The 19,840-nt window shown below is 38.8% G+C and overlaps 1 protein-coding gene across 18 annotated transcripts in view; it reads right to left on the reverse strand.

The window, feature by feature from the left end:
• The window catches only part of LOC133848465 (potassium voltage-gated channel protein Shaker), a 233,032-nt gene that overhangs the window by 104,493 nt on the left and 108,699 nt on the right, over positions 1-19,840 (reverse strand). Inside the window, exon 1 of one of the 18 annotated variants that reach the window (XM_062284036.1) lies at positions 14,806-16,252. The exons of 10 other annotated variants lie outside the window; for them this stretch is intronic. In XM_062284036.1, the coding sequence (XP_062140020.1) occupies positions 14,806-16,217 (1,412 nt within the window). In that variant the 5' untranslated portion in view covers positions 16,218-16,252. Of the gene's footprint in view, positions 1-2,973; positions 3,276-14,805; positions 16,269-19,840 lie in introns of those variants that run through there. 7 more of the 18 variants (XM_062284035.1, XM_062284033.1, XM_062284032.1 and 4 more) reach the window with 7 other exon arrangements.

Here is a 19,840-nt window from a genome sequence, read left to right on the forward strand (position 1 = left end):
GAACAGGAACAACAACAACAACAACAACAGCAAAAATTGATTGCTAAACGCTGAAGGACTCACAAAACAATGCAATGAAAATGCAATGAAAATGAAAATGGCGAATGAAAATAACGTTTAACGTTTTCTTTGGCGCCATCAGCTGGCTAGTCCCTTCCTACCTCCTACCTCCTACCTACACCCCCACCCGCACGCTTCACCATACATAGCTATCGTCTGCTTGTGTGTGTTTGCTATGTGTTTGCTCTGCTTCTTCTTGCTCATTTCCTCATCGTCACTTGCACTTTAGCAAGCCAGCATTTTATGCTTGTAATTTGCTCGAAAGTGCAAGCACCATTGTGCAAGTGCAAGCGAGACAGAGAGAGCGTGTGCACAGGAGCGGTGTAGTGGAGGGGGGGCGCAGGAGCGGATGTGGGCGCAACAGAGAGGGGCGTCAATTTTTGTTTCTCTTTTATTTTTACTTTGAATTTTATTGCCGTGTGTGTTGGTTACACAATACTCTATAAACAGACCAAAACACACACATACAATGGCACACACACACACACACTGAGACATAGGCACATACATGTGTAATTATAGACAGCTGCTCCACATAGCATACTCTACTCGCATATGCATGTGTAATTGCATATGTATGTTCATGTGTGTGTGTGTGTGTGTGTGTGTGTGTGTGCATTGCAGACCGTCTTGGGGCTTAGACAACAAACAGCAAGCGACAGCGCAAACAAAACACGCAAAGTGTTCGCTCTAATGACGCTTTAGCTGCCAGTTCGTCAGTCTCTCAGTCTGTCAGTCAGTCCATCCGTCCGTCTGTCCGTCAGTTTAAACACTAACACAATTACAATTACAACAAAAGAAACTGCCGGAATAATCGGCGTGTTGTGGCTGACTTTGATGAGTTTGACTAAATGAGTGATGCGATTGTCTGAGCATTTGTGGTTATTGTGCTCAATTGTTTATCTCTGTCTGCCTGTTGTCTGTCTGTCTGTCTGTCTGTCTGTCGTTGAATGGGCGATAAATATATCGATAAATTGCTCATCAAATGCAAACATAAGTATTCAATCATTGAAACCGAATTCAAGATGACTTCACTTCACTTTTTTATTCAAATTAAATAAGTTAAACAAATAATTCATATGTGTCTGCCTGTCTCTCGCTAAATTGGCGATAAATATATCGATAAATTACATAGCAAAAGAAAGAAAATCCAAATGTTCATTTTTCGACTTTTATTTTCCAATATAATATGTATAGCAATTAATTCTCTTATGTCATATTCCTTCCATCTATGCATTGTATCTAGTTAGCTCTCTTTACGCTCTTTCGGTCTCTCGCTGAATGAGCGTTAAATATATCGATAAATTGCTCAGCATTCGCATGCAAAAACGTTCAATCATCGATTCCAAATCTAAATTTTTATTAAGTTGTTTACTTCACTTTTCTTTTCAAATTAAATAAGTAAACAAATAATACTTTTGTCTGTCTGTTGTTGAATGTGCGATAAATATATCGATAAATTGCTGAGCAAATGCAAGCATAAATGTTCAATCTTCGAATCGAACCACATTCAAGTTAAGTTCACTTCACTTTTCTATTCAAATTAAAAAAGTAAAGCAATTAATTCTATAGTGTCATCTTCTTTCCATCCATGCTTTGTCTCTAAATAGCTGACTGCTGCCCTCTTTCTCCTCCTAGAGATGTGCCGATAGACACAGAGCGTATCGATAACCCCAGTTAAGTGCACTGCAATTAGCCATTATCCCGAGTGTGAAACGAGTTATCGTTAACGCTTCACTATTAAGTATTAATCAATGGTGATTAATGGCATAATGAAACTAATACGATTTTCCCATAACATGGAAAACAGAAGCTGGCAACTAGAGGGCGAAACATCAGTTATTCTCGTATCCTTTTTCTCATTTCTGCTGTTGTTACATGCAGTTGCCACAGTTCACTTAATTTATTGAATATCAAATGAACTTAATCAGAACATCGACACTGCGCGAATTGAGCAAAAATGAAAGATAAATTATAATTAATTGGACAATATTCGTTGTAGAAGATTATTTAACATTTTGAGGAGTAAAAAATTGTGGAAGTCATATTCAAAATATTATTGAATATGAAAATAATTACAATATATAGTATTAATGTAATCTTAACAACAATAAATGGCGAGTTGTATTTTTTTATTGTAGTCATTGATATATCTTAATTTCATAATTTAAGAGCTAACAATACGCAAATGCAGTTGCGAAGTTCACAAGTCATGAATTTTACGAACGTTCTTGAGTGTAGATGTTTGTAGTTGAATCAATAATTTTCGGACTCATTCAAGTTCTTGATTGTTTTCCCAGTGCACAATGCGATATATATATAGGCAAAGTTTATCCCGAATAAAGTTAGGATTGGTTCAAGTAAAAGTGAGAGAAAAATAGTTTGTGAAGATGCTGCAATATTATTAAGATATTTTAAATAATATTGTGATAATTAACTATAATTTGTAATATAGTATCTATGAAATGGATATCTATCGTTTCTATAACAAATATATCCATAAGTTCTATATTCACTCCATTTTTTTGCAGTGTAAAAGTGCATTCGATAATGTTGTTGCTACTAGGACATCGCTGCTGCTGCTGTTGTTGTGAAAGGAAAGCGGTCAATAAAGCAAACATTTTATTTTAGACTGGGTCAACCAGATAGACACACACAAACACACACACACACACACACACACACACACACACACATACATACATATATGAAGAGAAAGAGAATGGAAAATTTAATTTGCGTACCTATTGATTTTCGGGCATTCGCAACGCTTTTTGTGCAAATTCTCAAACGCATGAATTTTTTTTAGCTCATGTAAACCAGATGGAAAGATATGGAAGAAGCTGGTGATGGTCTCTCTCAAGAGAGAGAGAGAGAGAGAGAGACTGAGAAGAAGACTTATGGAATATTTACATTTTGTGCAGGACATCCTCGAAGGCGTGGTAGATCCTTAGAAGGCTGCTGCTACTCCTACTTCTGGCGCTACTCCAGATGCTAATCCAGCTACTCCTGATGCTGGTCACAGTCACAGAAATGTTGCTGCCACTTGAACAAAAAGGAAAACAAAACAAACCGCAGGCTTTTCCAACGCTTTGCGGGCGCTGCACGCGGCTGCCATTTTCACGTGGCACGAAAGAGAGAGGAATATAGAAGAGGTCGGAGGGAAAACGAAACGAAGGAAGCACACAACCCGCAGGAACGAACTCCAACGCGAAGAAAACGAAATTGAAGTCTCAAAACACGGAACACTGTGAGCCAAAAAAATGGCAAATGCTTTGCACAGGCGACACTTCCGCTTTTATTTGTGCGCCGCGCCGATTGCAACTGCAACTGCAACGGCAACGGCAACGGCAACTGCCAACCGCCAGCAACATCAGGGCACACAAAAAAAAAAAAGAAAAACAACAACAAAACGGCCAGAATATCAAAAAATAGCAGCCGACAACCGAAAATGTTTGCCTGACTGCCGAAAAAAAAAACACACACACACACACACACACACATACACACAAAATAGCAACAACAATCTAGTGCAAAAGGGCTGACAGCTGAAAGGCGGCTCGCACACGCTCCTGCAACAACAACAACAGTGAGAAAATCATAAGGGACAGCAGCAACAACATGTTTGTCACCAACACCAGCAGCAACAGCAGCAGCAACAGCAACAGCAGCAGCAGCAGTAGTAACAGCAGCAGTGGCAGCACCAATAACAACAAACGCTTGTAAAAATGTCAACTAACAACAGCACAAAATTAAAACAGCAACAACAACAGCAGCAGCAACCACTACAACAACAGTTACAACAGGCGACGCTAACAGCGACGCAGCTGCCTAGGCGCTCATCAATTGACGAAAGGCGTCGGCCTCCAGCAACAGCAGCAACACCATCAACAGCAATAGCAACATCTAGAGCAACAGCAACAGCAACAACTACAACAACAACAGCAGCAATATTCTAAGACATAAAACGCAGAGCAGCGACAGCGACGATAGCGTCAATTTTGCAGTTGCTGCTGCAGCTTTTGGCGTTTGAACTATACGCCAGCAACAGCAGCGGCAGCAACAACAACAACAACAACATCCACAGTAACAGCAGCAATAAATGCAGCCACTTAAGTGCGCAATAGGTCTATGTGTTTGTGTGTGTTTGTCGCGCACATTTAAGCGGACACTTTGTCATACGAGGCGCCTCAACAGAAATGTTATTTATACAGGCCAGCCAAGTGTGTTGCTGCTGTCGTTGCTGTCGCTGCTGCTGCTGCTGCTGCTGCTGCTGCTGCTCCCGTTTGTTGTTGCTGCTGTTGTTGGACGCCCTTTAGTCAATGCGCTTATTGTTCGCTTGTTGGCATTTGACTCTACATATATTGTTGTTTGTTTTCATTTCAAATGCAACTGGGTATATCGATTTATTGCACAGTATTTTAATATACTATAAATATATAAATGAACAATAAAAAGTAGAGAACTGCGAATACGCATTAACGTCGATATCAGCAAGTTGATATAATTTATAAACCTTTGTAACTTGAAACTCACATACCGCGTATCTGTATATCGATTTATTGCACAGTATTTAAATATACTAAGTATAAATTGATTTCCAAATCGTAGATATCAACTAGCTAAACAAGTATTTAAAGTAAGCAACGTTTGAGCACAGATAACTTCTGATCTGCATATCGATTTATTGTACAGTATTTTAATATACTATAAGTATAAATGTACAATAAAAAGTAGAGAACTGCGAATGCGCATTAACGTGGATATAAGCTAGCTGATATGTTACTGTGTAATTTAAAACTCACATTCCATGTTTCTGTATATTGATTTATTGCACAGTATTTAAATATACCATAAATACTTAGTCCACTCGGTATATGAAGGTAACATCGTGAATATCGGCTAGTTAATGAGCTTCTTAGCTAAATAAATACTTAAAGTAAGCAACGTAGCAGCGTTAATCATTGCGGTTTGTTACACAAATACAGCGTATCTGTATATCTATTGATTGCACAGTATTTTAATATACCATAAGTACTTAGTATACAGCGTATAAGTAGTATCGTGGATATCAGTTCATTGATTTCCCTCTAAGCTAAACTTAAGTTCCTTTGCAAATACAGAGAATTAGTATAACGATTTATTAAACAGTATTTAAATATACTAAATCTACATTTCAATCGAAAAAACCGCGTATACGTAATATCGTGGATATCAGCAATTTGATGTTATTCTAGCAGCTTATATCATTACAGCGGATCTTCACATCGATTTCTTGAACAGTATTTAAATATACTAAAAGTATATACAAATCTGCGTATACGCAATATCGTGAATATCAGCTAGTTGAAATAATTGCCAGCTGATCAAAGTATTTAAAGTAAGGAACATATACATACATCATTTCAGTTTAAAATGTACACGCAGTTACAGGGTATCTGCTGCGTTGCTCAGCCACTTGCTTGCAAGCATTGACCCAAAGCTCTTGTTGTTATTATAATCCATGCGTAGATATAAATAATCTAACAGGAGTTTGACATGGATTTTCTTTTCTTTGAAACTTAAAGAGCATGCGTATACAGGGTATCATCGAGGCGACTACAACAGTGCGCCAAACTCAAAGTTGCAAGGAGAGCACTCAAATTAGTAAAAAAACTGCCCTGCTTTATTGTAGTAATAAAGTGTACAATATTTTGCTAGTCCAGCGGCAGTGTTGCTGTTTGACTTCTGGTTTATCCCCAAATAAAATATATAGCACAAATCTAGGGTATTTGGTAGTCGAGCGACGGCTTTGCTGTTTAATTTCTGGGGCTGATTTGCTGACAAGCGACAACAATGGGAATCATATTACGAAATTTGACTTGAGCGCAGCAACAAAGAGATTTCGAATAGATGTGTGTGAAGTATATAGTATATAGCTTCTGTGAGTGTGTGTGTGTGTGTGTGTGTGTGTGTGTAGGACATATTTGTGTTGCTTAGATGGCACTCGGAACAGCATAAGCGATAAACAAGCAAAGACCGAAAAGTTGCTGTTGTTGCTGCCAGCAGCAGCAGCAGCAGCAGTTAACACAATCGGAGCAACTTTTCAGTGTCGCACAGCTTGAATGTGTGTGTGTGAGAGAGTGTGTGTGTGAGAGTCTGCGTGTGTAATAAAAGCAATCAGCAGGCGGGCGATCTAGTGAAATCCAAGAGTTGCTCGCGTGATGCGAGCGAAAAGTTTATGACTGCAAATAAATGACAACAGCAGCAGCAACAATAGGAAGAAGAAGACAAAGTGGAAGAGGAAGAGGAAGTGGAAGACAGCAGCAGCCAAATGACAACAGCTAAAAGTCAGCGTCAGGCAATAAAAAAAGATGAACGACAGACAGACAGGCCGGCAGCAAATAAATCGCTGCTGACGTCGTCGTCGTCGTCGTCGTCATCTTCGTCTTCGTTGTTGTCATCGCCGCCACGGGGCAACTCTGGCAACTGACAGCAATTGGCAGCAAACTTTGGCAACTTTGTCGCAGCGGCCAATAAATAAATGAAGCAGCCCGAAGAGAGAGAGAGAGAGAGAGAGAGAGAAGGAGCAGCAGCTGAAGCAGCTGCAGCAGGTCATAAGACAAAGCTGCCACAGCAGGTGGCACAGGTGAGTTGCACAGACGAGAGAGAGTGCAGCGACTAGACGCTATGACGTCAGCGAGTTCATCAACTGCGCTCAGCGAAGCTAAGCGAAGGGGTGGCAGCTGGCGTGTGGCATGTGGCATGCGGCATGTGGCGAGGAGCATTTGGCTAATGGGAGCGCTGCAGTGTGGCGCCGTCGTCGCAGTCCCTTCGACCTTCGTCGGGTCTGCTGCAGCATGCGGATGCCACACACACACACACACACATACATGGACTCACACTCAGGTTGCACATTATTCATGCAGCTGCCGCAAGTGGCAAGGCAAGGCAAGGCAAGTTGCACTTTCACTTTCACTATTCGCCTTCTGTTGTTTCGTGTTCAATTTGCCGGCGTGAGTTCAAGGCCAAGTGAGTGCCCCCCAAACACACACACACATACACACACACACACATATAGACACACATTATGGGCGTGGCTGTGGGCAGATTTGGTTCGTTAACAGCGGCAGCTAATTGGCGGCACTTGAACTAAAGTTTTCTACACACTCTGTCACACGAGTTGCTGCAGTGCCTGGCACAACTTTTCATAGCATACTTTTCAGCGTCGCGCGCACAATCTACTTGAATATTCGTAAGTAGATTCGTGAATATTCGTGCTCACATTTGTCCAATACCAACAGCAGCAGCGACTCTCTCGATGTCTTCAAGCTTTCGCCTTTCATACACAAAATATCTGAATGAATCAAGGTTGCCGACTGCCGCCTTGCCTGAAGTTTGGCTATAAGCCAAAGTCTTTTGCCTCGCGTGGCTTTTGTCTCCTTTCCTTCTCCTTCTCCTCCTCTTCATTCTCTTTCCTAGCACAAACAAAAAGCAAAAAATGATGGGTTGTGCTTGCTCGATTTAATATAGATGATTAACGTTTAAAAGCTTCAATTGTGACTGTAAAAATGGAAACATCGACTTTCAAAATAGACTGTATTTTTTTTTTTTTAATTGATATCATGTTTTACGTTCTTCTATTCTATCTATACTATTGTTATCTCTTAAATTGAACTGCTGTTTTATTCTTATTTACATAATATTTACATTTACTAACTACCAAAATATTTTATTTCAAATAAAAGATTTTTTTTATTATTATTATCATTATTAATAATTCCTTTAAGTGCATTATAACAATGGCTGCTGTTTCTTGCTTTTAATTCTGGTATATTTAGTTTACTCTATGCCATAATTAATAAAAAATTTAATTAAGAAACCAAATATAGACTTCAATTTATATATAAGTATTAATTTGGTATGTTTGAAAAAATATATCGTTTTTTAAATATAGGCATCTAAAATATTTGATTGCAATGGTATATTTAAATACCAAATATGGCCAAATTTACATTTATTTTATATACTTTAAAAATAATACCGAATTCTTTTCCATATTTTCAAAATAGAAGCAGGTTGAGTACACTCGACTGTAGTTTTCTTTCTTTTTGTAATTTAATGCTAGAATTATTTCATAGTTTTTTTAAAACTTTGTCACATCTTTTTCGAATTCTTTGAATTCATGTTATTATATAATTTAACATTTGCTTGACCCAGAAGAAAGAAATAAAAAGCAAGCCCAAAGTCAACTTATCGATACGAGTCGTAGATTGCATCGATTGTGTGTTATCGATGCGAACAGCCTGAGGCGTTGAGGAATGCAAATCAGTTGCCAACTGCAGTACTCAGTCTATATATAATGCATACGCGATTGCTTGCAACCCTGCCACGCCCACCTGCAAGCCACACTCTCGCTTCTGACCTCGTCAATGGGCTGCCCCAACAGTTCCCCTTTCGTTTTCCCTCTCCGTTTCCCTTCCCCCTTGCATTCCTTGATTTTTTCGTAATTAGCTTCAGTTACAAAGTGCAAAATAAAGTTGCGACTGGGCGTCGAAATTTTGTATGCCATTATTTATACCCTGCAACGGTGAGGTATATGCATTGCCCTGAGATACTTTTAATGAGCATATTTGATTGAAATTTGTAATTCATCAATCATCAGATACATTCGACATTCTCTGTTAATTAATAAATGAAATCTACAAGATAGATAATTATATGAATTTTAATATTTATTTCGAAGTACAAATTTCAATGTAAATATTAAATTGAAAATTATAATTCTGTTTATTCCAAACACTTCAAAAGTTCTCCTCACATTCTTTGTTAATTTTTGCTGCTTTTTAGTTAAAATAAGCCAACAAAAACAATCAAAATAGCAGTAAGACAATTCATGCTAATTCGTCAGTCGAGTATTTTTAAAATAAATTAATAAATTGAAAAAGAAATATTAAATTGTAAATTTAAATTCTGTCTTCGAGAGAGAATTGAAATATAAAAAATAAATTGTCTTTAAGAAAGACAGAAATTGAAAATGTCTATTCTGTTTATTCTTTTGACATTCTCTGTTAATTTATTTACATGAAATCAACAATTTAAATGGAACATCAAAATATCAATAGGATATACACAATAATATTTCGCCTGCTATTATTCTATAGCGTATGTTGCAGTCGAGCATTTTGCGACGTTTGAAACGCTTTGGCTTGTGTGTTGTTTTTTTTTTTAGCTTTCACTTATCGCACCACAAAGATCGCCACAAAGGCCATGTTACGAAATTATTGGACACACACACACATACACATACACACATACATATTCACGCAGTCACTACACAATACTACACACACACACACACATGCGACGCTGACATGCAATGCAAATAGTCAACACGCCGCCACATGCCGTGCACACAAATCAAGGGCACTTGGCCCATGTTACCCCGCCTGCCTGCCTGCCTGCCTACTTACCCTCCCTTCCACCCTCTGCAGTGGGTGGGGGCATGGCGAGCAAGTGGGCGAGGTCGCTGTGGGCGGCCAAGTTTGCCGGGCAATGGTAATTCAAATGGCGGCTACAAGTCGCCGCGACGTCGCATGTTCGTTTCTGTTTCTGTTTCAGTTTCTGTTTTTTTCGCTCTTTCATTTCTTTTCTGTGCTTTTTTGTCGCCTGAAGTTGCCGGGGCGACAGCAGCATATGTGTGTGTGTGAGTGGGCGTGGCTGTGTTGTTGTTGCTGTTGCCAATTAACTGAAACTGCAGAGTAATGTTTGCCAGGCGCGAAACTCAGTCACAAGTTTGACTTTGTTTTGCATGTCGGCACAAAAAAGCAAAACACACACACACACACACATTAGACACCCCCGCACACACACACACATCAACATGCACACCTGCTTTGTGTTTATTATTTAAGTTATTGTTGTGTGGCTGTTGCCGGCTGTTGTTTCTGTTGCTGTTGTTGCTGTGGCATTGACATAAATTTCGGTTGGCCAAATGAAATGGCAGCGACGGAAGCAGCTAAAAAGCGCGCAAATAATAACAACAACACCAACAATAACAACCGCAATGCAAAGGGCAAACACAACACACGCGACACACACACACACACACACACACACACACACACACACACACACACACACACACTTACACATTGAAGGCAACACACACGCAAGGCACATTAAAGCAATTTTCTCGCAACATTTTTTCTGTTTGCTTTTTATTATGAGCTGTTGTTGTTGTTACCCATTTCTGCAATTTTGTTATTGTTATTATTGTTGTTGTTGTTGTTGCCGTTGCTGTTGCTGTTGCTGTGCTTGTGACACATTACATAAATGCGAAATAAGCTACACAGCGTAGTATAGAGAAATGCGATGAAAAGCGCAGGAAAATAAAACCCAAGAAAATGCCGTTTCACTGAGATGAACGAAAGGCTAACGGCAAAATCGAATATTCGATTTGCTCGCTTTCGCAATGCACCAAATGCAATGCTTGACTATCTGTCACACAAGCTTGAGAAATGAAAAAGCAAGCCAACTGCTCCTCGCTCCATAATAGAGTGAGCGAGAGTCTTAAGGAAGTTTCGACTTAACCTCAAGGCGAAGGCGCTTAAAGTATTCAAGTAAATCGCAGAAATATGTCAAATAAAGCATTGAGAATTTTACAACGTATAAAAAAATACGAAATTCATTTAAGACCAAATAGAACAATATATCGAATATTACAATGAGCAATGTGAGTAATGACACACTTAATAAATTTACAAATTTATTGTATTTAATGTAAACAATTGTAGATATTAAGTCGAGAGTTGACTTATATAAAAACTAAACCAGTAAGTGTACTACTATCGAGTATGCTCGACTGTGAGATACCCGCTACCCATTTTCAAAAAGAGCGAGCTAGGGCAATATTCTTAAAATGTACTAAATTTATATACCGAAAGATACTAAAATATACCAAAGGCTATATTTGATATATATTTATACTATATAATTGGTATATTGTTACCATTTTTAAAAATAACATACCGGTGCGGTAATATCAAATTAATATACCAAAAATATACTTAAATATATGTATATACATGTATACCCAAATATACGCAGGGCTATCTCTGATATGTAGATATACTATATAAAATTCAAAATATACTTGGAGTTCACAAAATACAAGATTGTGAACTAAAATACACCCAATGCTATATTTAGTAAATTGTATATATTGTATATTGCTCAACTTATTATTTTAAAATATACCATATATTGCATATATTATACCAGATTGTCAACTAAATTCTACCCAAGGCTTTATTTGGTATGTAGATATACCATTAAATTCAAAATATACCATAGAGCTCAAAAATAAACTATTGCCAACCAAAATAACTAAAACACAACATCAGCAGCAGTTTTTTTTTTCATACAAAAAGTGTTCCTCAATAACTTCTACAATTTTTATACTGTAGTTGTTATTGGGTTTCTTTTAATGAGAGTAAAGTGTTCATTAGATGTAAGAAAACTACATCAATTGGCATTTAAAAATTCTCAAAGTGAAGGCTTTTAAAGTTTAGACATATCTGCGAGTGTTGAAGTATTACAATAAATACATAATTATTAATTCATTATTATACATAATAATTTTTCGTGCAAACAATTTAAGAAATAATCTCTTTACATATTCTTCAACAGATAAAACATTTTATATGACAAACTTAGAAGACTGTATTAATTCTATCTACTCTGTGTAACTTGGACTTAAACTTTAGAAAGTTCATTTGACATTGCTTGCAAAAGAAATAATTGTGATTTTGCATGAAGGCGTAGAAACTGCAAATTCAATTATTGCAATTTTTTTGTAAATTATGCCAAAAATCGACGATAAGTTGATTTAAAATATTCCTCGACATTTTCTGTATAGTTGAAAATAATTGTATTTTTCGATTGAATATTTTCGCATTTAAAACATTTAAATATGAAATGCAAGAGCATGAATTTAATACGTTATATTATTTGCTTCAATTATTCCATTGCCATATTCTGTTAATTTAAATAAATTTGTTGCTTAATGGGTTTAACTTAAAAAGTCATTTAAAACATGTTTAACTCTGTATTAATTTATGATAAATAGTCAATTCTATTCCCGCTTGCTCAGGCCAACAAAATTTTCTCGACATTGTCTATTTTGTAACCCTTTTGACCCCAACGTTGGTTGTGTGTAACGTCGGTTTTCCAATGACAGTTTATTTTATTTGTATCCCCCCAATTGTTATGTAAGAAGATGCTTTGATATGTCTATGCTAAGTGAGAGCAAACATATTTGAATTTGAATAACATTAAGTAAACCGTTTACCACAAGACCGTAAATATCGGTCGGGACACCCATTATTTGTTTTGAACTTAACTTTCACAATGTTTTGGGCTATGTAATTAATATCAACAGTTTTTAAATATTTAAAAGTAACCAAAAAAACTTATTTAACAAGTAAGTCGAGTGTGCTCGACTGTGAGATACCCGCTACCCATTTTTAATAAAGGCAAAATATACCGAATATACTGCAAAAATACTAAAAATATACCAAATGGTATATTTGGTATATCGATATAGTACACCATTCAAAATATACCATAGACGGCACAATGTACCAGATTGTCGGACAAAGCAACTCAGACCCTAGTAACATAAGTAGGCGCTTTTGCCCATACAAAGGATTTCTTTAATAACTTCCACAATTTGTATCTAATCGTAACCAAATTTTCAGGAATCATAACTACTATAGTAGTTATTATATATACCAAAATTCGCAACTCTAGCTTTAAAATTAGGCTTGTTATTCGATTTTTTTGATTTGCGGGGGCGGAAGTGGGCGTGGCAAAAATTTGAAACAAACTTGATCTGCGTGCAAACATAACAAATGCTGTCAAAAATTAAAGCTCTATCTCTTATAGTCTCTGAGATCCAGTGTTTCATACGGACAGACACACAGACGGACAGACGGACAGACGGACATGGCTAGATCGTCTCGGCTGTTGACGCTGATCAAGAATATATATACTTTATAGGGTCGGAGATGCCTCCTTCTGCCTGATACATACATTTCCTGCCGGCACAAAGTTATAATACCCTTCTACCATATGGGTAGCGGGTATAAAAATTATATGGTAGAGTACAAAAATGTATCGCTTCATGGTTTAAGAAAGATCAGATAAAACACTGCATCAGTAAATCGTAAATAGTAAATTCTTTTCACTATTTGTAGCTCTAGCAATATAAAGTTGATTAGCGATAGGATTTGTATATTAAAATAATATTTTTTACTCACACATTTAAACACACACATTCAAAATAAGAAATCAACGCATTTCAATCGTTGATTTATTTTATTGACGATATTTTAAAATACATTCAAGTCCCAATAAAATTGATGTGCTGAAGCTAATTGCAGCTCGCGAATTTGTTTGATAAACTCGGCAAAGAGAAACACAAAAAATCTGTTGCATAACAAATTGCGAAATTTGGCACGAATTTCTTTTCTGCACCTGTTTGGAGCAAACATTTGCCTTTGACCTTGGCTCAACACACATACACGCACACACACACACACACACACACACACACATACACACATATGTGAGTGTGCGTGTGTATGTGGAGCACGTGCACGCACACGAAAATACATTAATTACAGCAACTTCTCTTATGCAACATGGCAACATGACGTATGCGTAATGAGCCAGTCAGCAGCAACCAAGTCTGTGAGTGCGTGAGTGTGTGTGTGTGTGTGTGTGTGTGAGTGGAGTTGAGTTGAGTTGAGTTATGCCGGCTCCAGTTAGTCGCACAGATGACTACGCACATTCGTTGCTTCTGGAATCGAAATATATTTTTGGCTGCGACGATTGGCGACAAACGGCGACAACACGACTCGCGGACAGACAACGGCGCCGGCGGCTAGCAGAAAGCAGAAAAAAAATCTGGCCAAAGATATAACAATAACAAGCTAAAAGCCAAAGGCAAAGCCAAAGAGGCGGAAGTGAACGCCATTTTTGGAGTCGTTGTCTCGATGCGACGGGGCAATGACTTGGACTTGGACTTTGCTTGGCTGGCTTGCTTTGAACCCGTCGCCCGTTGCCCGTTGCCCGTTGCCCGTTGCCAGACGCCAGCCATTACGCATACGCCATGTTGAGCAGCCAACAAAAAATGAAAACACCAAAAATTGTAATTCCCTAAAGAGTTGTTTGTTCAGGATAATTCACTCATTACTTATAAATTTCAAGCATTAAATACATAGCTAAAATCGCAATTGAGAAAATTGAAAAATATTGCTTACCAAATTTAGTTTAGTAAAGATACCCTAACATTAACGTAGGGTATACGCAATTCGCTGTGTGTGGTAAAAGCTGTGTGTGTGCCGAAAGAAGTTGAAAGCGAAAAAAAAATAGGAAGCTGTAAACTGTGGTTTTCAAAATTCGAAGATAAAGCTAAAGCTGAAGCTGAAGCCGAAGCCGCAAAAGTCGCAAAGTCGGGTGAGGAAAGCAGCAAAGAAAACAGCAAAGTTTGAGTTGTAGATTTTATTTTTCAAAAATTCAATTTTTTTTTTTTTATTCTTAACGCAACGAAACAGCAATTAAAATACTCAATTACTACGCTAAAATACTAAAAACAAATTACTAAAAGAAAACAAAATTAATTGGCCTGAATTTGTATGTGTATTTTTGTGTAAGAGAACTGTGCTTTTGTTTTTGTTTTTGGGTTTTTGTTTTGGGTACTTCTCATAGCCATAGTCCTTGAATTTGTCCTTCTCCTTGTCCTTCTTCTTGCTCACAGCTGGCGTGTTCTTCCGCGGCCGATTCATCAGCGGATCGTCCATGGTTCGCGATGCCTGCTGACGCACTTGAGCTGGCGGTCCCGGTGGCTTCTTCTTCTTCTTCTGCTCCGGCTGTGGCAACATCAACTGTGGCGGCAACTGTTGCAGGTGTTGCTGCTGCTGTTGCTGTTGCAGCAACTGTTGCTGTTGCTCCTTGCGTTCCAAAAACGCTGCGTTCGCCGAGGCAACGGTGGCAATCCGCTGCTGCTGCTCCAGCTGCTCCTGCTTCTTCTTGTGGAACTGCACCAGATGCGAGCTGCGTCTGCGCAACGCTCCGCCACCTCCGTAAGGTCCCAGGCTATCGCTGACATTGCTGGCGCCAACGCCAAACAGCTTGCGAATGCGTCGCTTGTTGATAAAGCCACCAAAGTTCACAGCAAGTCCCAATCCCAAGTTGCCTCCTCCTCCTCCTCCGCCTCCGCCTCCGCCAAAGGCTGGGCTCTGCGCCGCTGAGCTGCTGCCCGCCTCGCTGCCACCGTTGGCCACCATCTGGCTGAAGTTGCTGTCGAGATCGCAGCTGGCGCTGCCGTTGAAAGTCCCGCCACCAATTGTGCCCGCCGAATCGGCGCCACAGGGAAAAAGATATGTGTTCAAAGTGCTTAGCGTGGTCGATGTTGCCGGTCGACTGATCGCCCCCAGACTCAGGCCATTGCTGTTGCTGCTGCTGTTCTGTGCGCTGTCCGCGGGCAACAGTTGCAGCGTCAGCGGCAGCGTTGTTGATGGCAGCGGTAATGTTGCTGTCGTTGATGACGGCAACATCACTGCCGTCGAGCCGCTAATGTTGCCGCTGCCTGCGGTGCTGCTGCTGCTGTCGTAGCTATGCGGATTTACATAGATGTGATTATTGTTGCTGCTCTGACTCTGACTTTGACTCTGGCTGCTGCTGCTGGCGTGTGTGGCTGCCGCTGTAATGCCGCTGACAACCAGGCTGCTGCTGTGGCTACTCTCGTTGTTGTTGTTGCTGCTGCTGCTGCTCTGGCTCTGGCTCTGGCTGTTGTTGTTGTTAAAGTTGCTGCTGCTGGGCTGCGGCACATGGTTGTTGTTGTTGCTGGTGTGGCTGTTGCTGCTGCTGCTGTAGTTATTGTTGTTGTTGTTGTTGTTGCTGCTGCGAGCTGGAGCCGTGGCTGGGCGTGGCTGTGTGACAGCAGCTGTTGCTGTTGCTGTCGAAATGTCAACAACTTGACGACTGCTGCTGCTGCTGCTGTTGCTAGTTGTTGCACGTGGCTGTTGCTCGTTGCCATTGCCATTGCCATTACCATTACCATTGCCATTGTTGTTGGTGTTGGTGTTGCTGTTGCCATTCGGTGCACTCATTGTTGAAACCAATTATTGATATATTTGTTTGCTGGCAGATATATTTTGTGTATTACGTTTTGCAAAAATTCTTATCAAATTCTTTGTTAAATTGTGCAATTATAATAATTATAAATTTGAATAATTATATTTGATTTTTTTTTGGTTAGTATTATTATTTATTAATTGAAAGTTTGCTATAAAAGTGTTTAAAATTGTGCCTTTACGTATTGATTAATTAAGTATTTATTTCGTTTGCGGATTTGCTGAAGCTTTGTTTAAACTTTTCGTTTTTTTTTTTCACTGCACTTTGCAAGGACAAAAAAAATTAGTTGCTGATGTTGTTGTGGTAGGCCACTTGTTTATCACAGTGTTGTTAAGTGCATTGATAAGGCTAGACACACACACACACACACGCACTCACGCACATACACAGACGTTGTTTAAGTAGTTTGGTTTTGCACACGAAAAAAATTGCAAAAAATATGCACGGATCGCGTTTAGCTTGCTCTTTCTCTCTTTCTCTCGCTCTTGCTCTTGGTCTTGCTGGTAGGCTGACGCCGCTATCTCTGTCGCACACTTAGTCTGAGCCTTGGCTAACACACACTGTGTGTTATCAGTCAGAGCCACGTGCTTAACGCGCCGCGTGCCACAATTGTATGAACTCGACGTTGACAAAGCGCCAGCAGTCAACCAACAGCAGCAGCAGCAGCAGCAGCAACGACGACGACGAAGTCAGAACACACACAGACAGGGAAATACGAGTGAGAACGAGATGGAGAACGCACACGCACGAAGGCGCTGCTGCTGGCTGTTAACTGGGCCGACGAGTTGGCTAACTCGAACTGCGACTCGAGTGTCGAGTGTCGAGCGTCGAGCGTCGAGAGTCGAGAACGTCGAGAACGTCGAGAGTTTGAGTCCTGGACGAGCGCGCGTTGCTGTCTGCCAGCGTCGCGACTTCTTCAAAAAATGCCAAACAATTGGCCAGAAATCTAAGCCAAAAGCAGCACAGACAAACCACTTGAAGCACACACACATACACACACACACACACACACAGAGGCAGTTAGTCATAGTTGTTGTGGTGTTCGGGCTGAATTTCGGGACTGTTTCGGTTCAGTTGAGTTCACTTCATGGCTAACTTAACTAAATGCCGCGCTGCTGCAGCAGACACACAAACACACACACACACACACACATACTAACACACTCAGCGGCAAGTTTAACTCAACTCGGCTACTCATCGGCTGGCAACTCGTGAACTCTGACAAAAACTGTAACTGTAACTAATGTATTATTGTTGTTGCTGCTGTGGTTGTTGCTGTTGTCGTTGCTGTGGTTGTTGCTGCCTGTCTCCCTGCCTCCCTGCCTGCCTGCCTGCCTGCCTGACTACCGAGAAGCCAACATTTCAATTCGGATTTAACGATTCGTGGCTGGCGCTTTTTTAGTTCTCGTTCCTCATCGCGTCCTCATTGTCGTTGCTCTTTTGCTCATGCTTGCTTTTTGCCTGATTTCGTAACAGTTTTCCCACTGTGTCTGTGTGGCGATTAATATAAATGTGCCTCGCTCTCTCTCTCTCCCTCTCTTTTACTCCTTCTCTCTCTCGCTCGTTCTTTCTGTTCTGCATTTGCTGCTGCAGTTGGTTGCTCGTTCAATTGCCGCAGCTTGAAATCAACAACATCTGCAACACGCGGCGTCGCTTCATTGTCAACAACATGCCTCCTGGTTGTTGTCGTTTCTCTCGTTGTTGTTGTTGTTGTTGTTGTTGTTGCTGTTGTTGCTGTTGTCGTTGCTGACAGCGACAGCAGCAATAATACTTTAACCCCTTATGAATCAGTACCGACAATCATAACAGATATTCGCTGCCTCGGCTAATAAACTGCAATTGCAATTGAGAACTTTTAATATGCCACACTTGCCCTGCATTTTGCAAATTGTTCGAATTTTATTTAATTATAAAAATGTACATATCATTTTTATCATAACTTAGATAAAAATACAAAATTAGAACGATTCAAAAACTTTTTAGTAGAGCGTGCTCAACTGCAATATGCATACAAATTTGTAATTATTTTAATAACTACGTATTTTAAAATATTATATTTAAAGATAGTTTTGTTGCTTTTTTGGGGAAATTTGATGGAATACATAATTGAAAACTTTTCAAATTAACATTAGAATCTATAATCTTTCATATTTCAGGAAATGTTTTGATACCATATATAAATAAATATAATTTTTAATACTATCTTGTACTTTCAAATATTTCCCAAATTAAAACAGAAAAGATAAAACATTCGATTGAACTAAAATACTTCTAAACTCTCTCTCTCTCTCTCCCAATACACTCCATTTTCTATTTTTAATGGCAACATACAATAATTATAATTATATTGCAACATATTTAATACATTTCCATCAATTTATCAGAAAATTAACTGCTTTATATAATCACAGAGTTATGCATTGTCATTATCCAAGTCACTTTAATTTGATAATTCAAAAGTAGTTATTTTGCTTTTCAGCTTTGCATAACATCCCAACATAAATCTTATTGCATAAGAGGACAACTATATTATTTAAGAAATACTTTTATTTAAGAAATATGGAAATTCTAGATTGCTGCAGTCTATGTATGTATATACTTGAATAATATATATATACTTGTACATACATATATACCAAGTAAGAAATTAAATATATTTTATTATTTTTGGTGTTAGTTTGATATTTTAAAGAATAATACCGCTTAGTCAACTAGTTTTTAACCAGTTTTCTAATAATACTATATTCATATATCGCATATGCAATTTGTTATATTGTATTAGTTTTTGGTATATTTTATGAAAAATACCGCACAGTCAAGTGAAGCTTTTTCACTTCGTACACTAAAGTATATTCTAAAAGTAATATTAAATTCATATTTTATTAAACTCTGATATGTTCGGTATATATTTATTTAGTACTAATTTGGTATATTCCAAGAACAATACCGCATAGACAACTACAGCATTTTTACAATTAATCTTTTTTTACATCCTTCTGGTTTATATTCCCATTACTGAACTGTCAAGCCGGTTTAATTTGATGGTTAATATAATAAAATGCAAATTCTATAAACTGTATATAAGCAACGATTGGATTGTTCGTCTGGCGAGTCACTTTAATTTGATACCATAATTATGTCATTTGTTCGCCATGCTAATTTCGCTTAACAGCTGCACACACACACACACACATACACACACACACAAATTCGTTCGCTTTCGCTTTTGCATTTGCATTTGTTGCGAGCACAAACAATGCAACAACTGCTTCCTTGGCAATCGGTTTATTTGGCTAAAGCAGTTGGCATGCCAGCCTGTCATTTCATATCCTCCATGGTCACATTACTTGTAACTGATTTCATTAACACCCTTTTTTCTGTGTTATTTTGTTACCTCCCAGACACAAACACAAATCATTTTCTGTTTGTGTTGTGTTAGACTGTCATTTGTTTGTGTGTTTGTGTGTGTGTTTCGTCCATGGTCACATTGATTGTGACTCTAATGACGCGCGCGATTATCAGCAGCAGCAGCAGCAGCGACAAAACACACACACACACAGAAACATGGAGGTCAGCAGCTGGTTTGCATGCACAACGC

Source organism: Drosophila sulfurigaster, chromosome X, assembly GCF_023558435.1.
Source record: "Drosophila sulfurigaster albostrigata strain 15112-1811.04 chromosome X, ASM2355843v2, whole genome shotgun sequence".
Lineage (NCBI taxonomy): Eukaryota > Metazoa > Arthropoda > Insecta > Diptera > Drosophilidae > Drosophila > Drosophila sulfurigaster.